At 41.1% G+C, this 7,278-nt stretch overlaps 1 protein-coding gene across 5 annotated transcripts in view; it reads left to right on the top strand.

The window, feature by feature from the left end:
- The window catches only part of TPRKB (TP53RK binding protein), a 40,113-nt gene that overhangs the window by 502 nt on the left and 32,333 nt on the right, over nt 1–7,278 (top strand). For 3 of the 5 annotated variants that reach the window (XM_021717356.1, XM_021717357.1, XM_021717355.1), the window contains exons 2-3: nt 2,536–2,697; nt 4,004–4,126. In XM_021717356.1, coding sequence (XP_021573031.1) covers nt 2,557–2,697; nt 4,004–4,126 — 264 coding nt within the window. In that variant the 5' untranslated portion in view covers nt 2,536–2,556. Of the gene's footprint in view, nt 1–71; nt 474–2,109; nt 2,154–2,504; nt 2,698–4,003; nt 4,127–7,278 lie in introns of those variants that run through there. The other 2 variants (XM_008067567.2, XM_008067565.2) reach the window with 2 other exon arrangements.

Raw genomic sequence — 7,278 nt, 5'->3', positions numbered from 1 at the left:
CCCGCCCCCGATACTTGTGAAGCGCTCCCCCCCCCCCCCCGGGCATCCTTGGGGAATGCTGCACGGAAGTGACAGAGTAACCCGGCCCCTGGAGAACTGAGCGTGAGTGAGACGGAGGCCGACAGGCGCGCGCTTCCGCGTTGTGAAGCCTGAGGGGCGAGTCCCGCGGCTTTGGCGCGCCACCGAGGACTCCAGATGGAGTGGGAGGGAGGCAGGGATGAGGCCAAGAGATGAGGGAAGCGAGTCAGGGGAGCCGCCTGACCGAAAGAAATCCCGACTCCGCTGGGTGGCTTGACGCTGCGAGAAGATCGCTGCGACCAGAGCCGAAGAGGCGGGCGGCCGCAGCGTGGAGTCTGCGGCGCGGTGAACACACAGTCGGGGCTTGGTCGTAAGGGCAGCGGGACCGCAAGAGCTGGTTGACACGTTGAAAGGATCACCATGAAGGTTGCGTTACAGGAGGGCGACGATTGCAAGTGAGGAGACCACTCTTGGGCCGCTGCTGGAGATGAGAGGGGGTGGTCTAGGATGTGGGAGAGAAGTGGAGGCATCAGAATTCTCTTTGGGAGGCAAAAATTCAGGACTTTATGCCTTGAATACGAGGTTAACATAAGAGGTAGCTATCCAACCATTACGCCAAGTTTCTGGCCTAAAGGACTGAATCACACTAAACAAGAACAAACTATTTTGAAGTTTTCTAAGGGTTCTTTCCCACTCGGTGTTAAAACAAAAACCACAATTTTTTTGCCTGCCTGATTATATGTACTTCTGCTTGTGTGCTCACTGTAGAAGAATCAACGTACACAACAAAATATTTTCTTTGTTATCGAAGAAAATAAAAATCAACTAATATTCTCTCTACCCAAGATGTTCATATTTTGCTGTTTTCTTCACGTCTTTTTGTTGTTGTTGACTGCATGTTTTTATACAATTGAGATCATTCTAATTATGTCTTTCTGTGTGTTTGTTTTTTTTCAATTGGACCTTCGCATGACTAACTATTGAACAACTGTGTGCCAAGACATTCACAATTTTTTTTTTCTGCTTGTAACAGAAAAAGTCAGATGTAGTTCCACCAAATTGGAGATAACTTCTTAACTTTTTGCTGTGTTTTCAGTGTTTTTTCTTCATGTGCAGTTTTTAAAAAAAAAAAAAAACAAATCCCACAATTTGACCACATTTTATGTTTTGTTTTCCATTCAGTTATTTTTACTTAATGTTATTTATTGCTGTTTTCACACATCATCAAGACCACACTTTTTGATGGTTAGTCACAACCAATCCTGTTATTGGCTAGAGTGGTTTTTTTTTTAACCTTTCATTGTTAAAATTATGAGAAACATATTCAAGAGAGACTCAAAAAATACCGTAATTATCTTTTGGCAGACAGACCCCTTGAAGTACACTTGTAACTTGTTTATCCAGATCAAACAATCAACCAAAGTTCTTATCTGGAAGTTTTGAGAAGGTTGAATCACGATTTGTGGAAGAAATGTCCCGAGTTGTGGCAAACAGTTGACTGGTTCTTCCACCATGACAATGCAGCTACCCACATCGTGCTGAGTGTTCAGCAAAAGAAATGGCAGAAGCACTAAAACACATCAAAATTGTTTAGTTCAGAAACTCTTGAGCAGTGGAAAAAGTTTCTCAATAGGTGTACTGCAACAAAAGGAGGTGACTGAAGTTTAAGCATGTAAGAATATGCATGATTTTTTATAAAGTACAAGATTTTTGGAGTCCCCTTGTAATCCTTCGATTTCCAATTAATTTCTTGAGAAAGAGTTCTAGAAAAGAAACCTACAGGTAAGAGAATAAAATGAACCTATTAAATTGCCCGCAAAGACTGAAATTGTTTTAAAGATTAAATTTTTGTAGAACTCAGTATCTACTCAAGAATATGGTTGTGAGCCTGGCTCAGTGACTCAGCCTGTAATCCCAGCACTTTGGGAGGCCAAGGTGAGTGGATTGCCTGAGCTAAGAGAAGACCAATATTATTGATTATTTAATAATCATACCTCCCTCTCTGCTTAATTTCCATGTATGGGATGAATATCTTTAGGTCAAGTGTGATACTTTATTTTTTAAAATTATTTTCTTAATGTTTGTGTCTAGGTCCTGCTAAAATAGAAATAAAATGATGAGATCAGAAAGTTAAGGTAAGATGGAGTAAGTTTTCATTAATACCATAGATAAGCTGTTATCCAAAAAAGTCCAATAGTTTCCTAAATGTCAACTGAGGAAACAGCCTTTCAGCCATACATCAGGGCCTGTCTGATTTGGATGAGTAGGAGACCAGCTAGCTCCCTGGGCTTTTTTCCAGGAATGGTAAAGAAGCTAGAAACAGCCCATCAGAGCTAGGAAGACAACATCTCATGAGGATGCTAAATAGGCTTTTGGGGTGGATTTTACTAGATTAACAATTGTATCATCTCATTATTAAAATTGTTTTCATTTATTTGTTAGCAAGAATGTTTATTAAATGAATTATAATGTTACTTTTTAAACAGAAGGAAAATATGGGTCTCTGGTTTTATGCAGTAAATCCAACTTACCTGTGACATGCAGTTAACACATCAGCTGGACCTATTTCCTGAATGCAAGGTGACCCTTCTGTTATTTAAAGATGTAAAAAATGCAGGAGACCTAAGAAAAAAGGCCATGGAAGGCGCCATTGATGGTTCATTGATTAATCCTACAGTGGTAAGTACAAAGTGTGAGAATGAATGAGCCATACCATACATTTAAACATATATTAGAGCTAAGGCAGGAGGATTATTTGAGGCCAAAAGTTCGAGACCAGTCTGAATAACATAGTGAGACCCTGTTTCTTTAAACAAGAAAAAATTAGCCAGACATTGTGATGTGTATCTGTAGTACTAGCTACTCAGGAGGCTGAGGTGGACCACTTAAACTAACCAGGAGTTTGAGGCTGCAGTAAACTGTGATCACACTACTGTACTCTAGCCTGGACAACAGCCAGACCCTGTCTCCAAATAAATAAATAAGCTAAAATCACTCTGTTTCCCAGGCTAGAGTGCAGTGGCACACTCACGAGGCCACCCCAGCGTCGACCTGCTGGGTTCTGGACATCCTTCCGCCAAATAGCCGGAACCATAGGTGCACACTACCACATCCAGCTAATTTTTCTACTTTATTACAGAGACGAGGTCTTGCCAAGTTGCCCGGGCTGGTCTCGAACCTGCAGGCTCAGGCAATCAATTCACCTTGGCCTCCCAAAGTACTGGGATTACAGGCTAAGTCACCAAGCCCAGCCTGTATTAATTTTTTGTCATGTTATAGATTAGCCTAAAATTCTTTCATCTTCATTTGAAAAGTTATTATCCATGTTAGATGACCAACCTTGAAATTTGACGGTGAGTGGAGGCAGAATTGCCAGTCCCTGCCTAGTAAATAGGATAGGTTGTGGTTTGGCTCTGACATGGCAAATGCTTGGGTTGTCAGGTTCTTATCTTATGAGAGTTCTTAATGATGTGGTTTTTGCTGAAGAAATATAGTATAATGATTAAGAACACACACTGTTGGGATCATGTTACCAGGATTTAATCCCAGCTCTGCCATTTAATATGACTTTAAACAAGTCATAGCTAACCTTTGCATAGTTACTCCTTTCCTAGCATGGTACTAAGTGTTTTACATATACTGACCCCCTTACTCTTCACAACAACCCCATGAAGGGAAGTTTATTTTATCACCTCTAACAAATAAAACACTCAGGAACTTACACAAGTTTCTTATTTGGCAAGTGACAGAGCTGGGATTCAGACCTAGACATTCTTTACCTTGGTTTCCTCATCTATTACATACGATATCAGTGTCATAGCATAGTTTTGAGGACTTCTGAGGCCCTTGAGATTATAGTTTTGAAATATGTCCACAAGAATAGTGAAGTGAAACTACTTGATACTGGAGCTACCATGAGATAGGGCATGTGTCTTCAGAGGGCTCCGGGGTCTCTGTGTGTAATTCTTTTTGCTCTCTTTGGTAGATTGTCGATCCATTTCAGATACTTGTGGCAGCAAACAAAGCAGTTCACCTCTACAAACTGGGAAAAATGAAGACAAGAACTCTATCTACTGAAATTATTTTCAACCTTTCCCCAAATAACAACGTATGTGGAATTTGCTGACTTTATTTCTGTTGACCTTGTCTGAATAACATATGTGTTCCCCAGTGTTGGGTTGGAGGCTAAATTCCTACAACCTGGTTGTTAGTATTAAACCAAAGTACTAGTGAAGACAGCTTTGGACAGAGAGTTGACCTTTAAACTGCCTCTTATTAGACAGTCAGTTTACATATGAGTAAATATAAGTTTAGATACTTTAAGTGAAGCTAGTTTTATCTCTCTTAATGTATGTATATATCAAAAGCATACATCTAGAATGTAAGCTTTTATGTATATACCACATATATATATGTAGGGCTAGAAAGATCCCTCCCTTATTTTTGCTTCAAAAGCTGATAGAAATCTAAGTGGTAAAACATTAGACATAGGTATTTTGTGTGCTAGCATGCACACATTTCACTCTCCCTATAAACTCCTTGAGAGTAGGATCCATGTCTTTTCCATATACCTGTAACTTGCTGTTACCTATTGTAGCCTTAACACATCCTCACTCACACACCCAGTGCATAGGAAGAGTTTGTAGTTTGAAATACTCATAGTAATGCTTTCTCAAAAGTTATTAGGTTAAAGACATCCCACATATATAGCATATGAAAAAAGTGACTGAAATTTTGCTGATGAAGTTTTAGTATTACTACTGTGCAACGAAGTGCTAATGTCATCAAGAGAAAAATTAGCATTTCCTACTTGTTCAATGGGAAAAAAATTTTTAAAAGAAAAATTAGGAAACCTGTGGCATGGTTTAAAATACAGATAATTGAAAAGTTTATAAAATGCAATTATTTCAGCATAGAATTTCCGAGTACTTGGAATAAAGTTTGCCAGATAATTATTGTTTCTTTGAGATTATGTAAAATAATTTAAGAAACAATTGAATTCAATAAACATCTGTTGAACTTGTCCTGTTCCATTTATAGTTCTAGGAGCAAAAGAAGCAAATATGTTCCTGAGGAGAGGCAGACAAACAAGACAGAAGTGAAAGTGCCCTGAAATAAATGATATAGTGGGAACATGAATTCAAATCTAGGGAACAGCAAAGAGCCATTCATTCTAGAGGGAGGAGGGCGCAGTGAGGAGTGACATTTGAACTGTGGACCTTGAAGCATATATTTAGCCAATCCACGGGGAGAAGGGTGACCTGAGCAGAGGACCAAGTGCAAGCATAGGCAGGATGGCATGAAATGTGACTAGATCCCCCATCAGTCCAGAGTGGCCAGAAGGCAGGGGTGGCTGGCTGGAGAGTCACTTGGGACTGGAGGGAGGGGGAGTTTTCCTGCCATGCCAAGAAGCCTGGACTTGATTCCATAGGAATAAGGTGTAGATTTAAGCAGGGAGTATTTCAGAGGCAGTACCAGTAGATATTGGAAGGGAGTCATTGAAATGAAAAACTAAGCAGAGGCCTGGCGCCATGGCTCCTGCCTGTATTCCTAGCACTTTGGGAGGCTTAGGTGGAAGGGAATTACTTGAGACCAGGAGTTCAAGACGAACTTAAGAAACAGCAAGACATCCTCTCTAAAAAAAAAAATTTTTAAATTAGCCAGACAAGCCGGGTTCGGTGGCTCAGCCTGTAATCCCGTGCCTTTGGGAGGCTGAGGTGAGTGGATTGCCTGAGCCCACGGGTTCGAGACCTGCCTGGACAGCGAGACCTCATCTCTACAATAAATCAAAAAATCAGCCAGGCGTAGTAGCACATGCCTGTAATTCCAGCTACTCAGAAGGCTGAGGCAGAAGGATCGCCGGAGCCCAGCAGGCGAGGCTGCAGTAGCCGGGAGCAGTCACTGCACTCCAGTCTGGGTGACAGAGTGAGACTCCAATTCAAAAAAAAAAAAAATTAGCCAGTCATACTGGCACATGCCTGTAGTCCCAGGGAGGCTGAGGTGGAAGGATCTCCTGAACTCCTGAGATAGAGGCTGCAGTGAGGTTTTATCATGATTGTGCCACTGCGCTCTAGCCTGGGTGACACAGTGAGACTGACTTTTTTTTCTTATTAATCAGTATTTTTTGTTTTGGTATTGTGGAGTACAGTTAAGGGTGAGGTATACAAATATGTTTCGTTCAGGCACCCTTGTTGATAAGGGGTTGTCCTCCCGTCCCCAGACAGATATTTACTACCTTTAATCCCACCTCCTTCCCACCCCCATAGTTTCCCACCACTGTCAATCCTTTTCTCATACTATTACAATAGACGTACAAGGTACGCTATATGAGTGAGAACATGTGATACTCAGATCTTTGTTTCTGTGAGAGATCACTCAGTATTATAGACTCTGGTTCCATCCAGGTTGCTGATAAGTTCATGATTTTGTTCTTTTTTGTGGCTGCGTAGTATTCCATCGTGTGTATGTACCACATTTTTTCAATCCAGTCCTCTTTTGATGGACAGCATGGTTGATTCCAGGTTCTAATTATTGTGAACAATGCTGCGATAAACATATGTGTGCAGGTATCTTCTTCATAGAGTGATTTGAGTTCTTCAGGGTATATTCCCAGTAGGGGGATTGCGGGGTCATATGGGAGGTCGATATTTAGAGCTTTTAGAAATCGCCACACTGTTTTCCACAGAGGTTCCACTAATTTGCACTCCCACCAGCAGTGTAGAAGTGTTCCCTTTTCCCCACACCCTCTCCAGCAACTGTTATTTTTTGAGTTATTGATAATTGCCATTCTGACTGGAGTTAGGTGGTATCTCAGTGTGCTTTTGATTTGTATCTCATTGATGATTAGTGAGGTTGAACATTTCTTCATGTGTCTGTTGGCTGCTCAGATGTCTTCCTTTGAGAAGTGTCTGTTCATATCGTTTGCCTACTTTATAATGGAGTTGTTTGTTTTTTTCTTTTCAGCACATTGAGTTCCTTGTAGATCCAAGTTGTTAATCCTTTTCAGACCTGGAGTTGGCAAATACTTTTTCCCAGTCTGTGGGCTGTCTCCCTGCTCTCTTAATGGTTTCTTTGGCTTTGCAGAAGCCTGTTAGTTTAATGAGGTCCCACTGGTCTATCTTATCTCTTATGGCCTGTGGGTTTTGGGATTTGTTCAGGAATTGGATGCCAGTTCCAATTTCTATAAGGGTGTGTCCCGTGTTTTCTAAGGGTCTTATGGTTTGAGGTTTTACATTTAGGTCTCTGATCCATTTAGAGTTA

This window comes from Carlito syrichta, unplaced genomic scaffold, assembly GCF_000164805.1.
Source record: "Carlito syrichta isolate Samal-C Ts95f unplaced genomic scaffold, Tarsius_syrichta-2.0.1 Scaffold309709, whole genome shotgun sequence".
NCBI classification, from domain to species: Eukaryota; Metazoa; Chordata; class Mammalia; order Primates; family Tarsiidae; genus Carlito; species Carlito syrichta.
The sequence above is the reverse complement of the archived record's forward strand: the minus strand, read 5'-3'. Positions and strand labels throughout refer to the sequence as shown.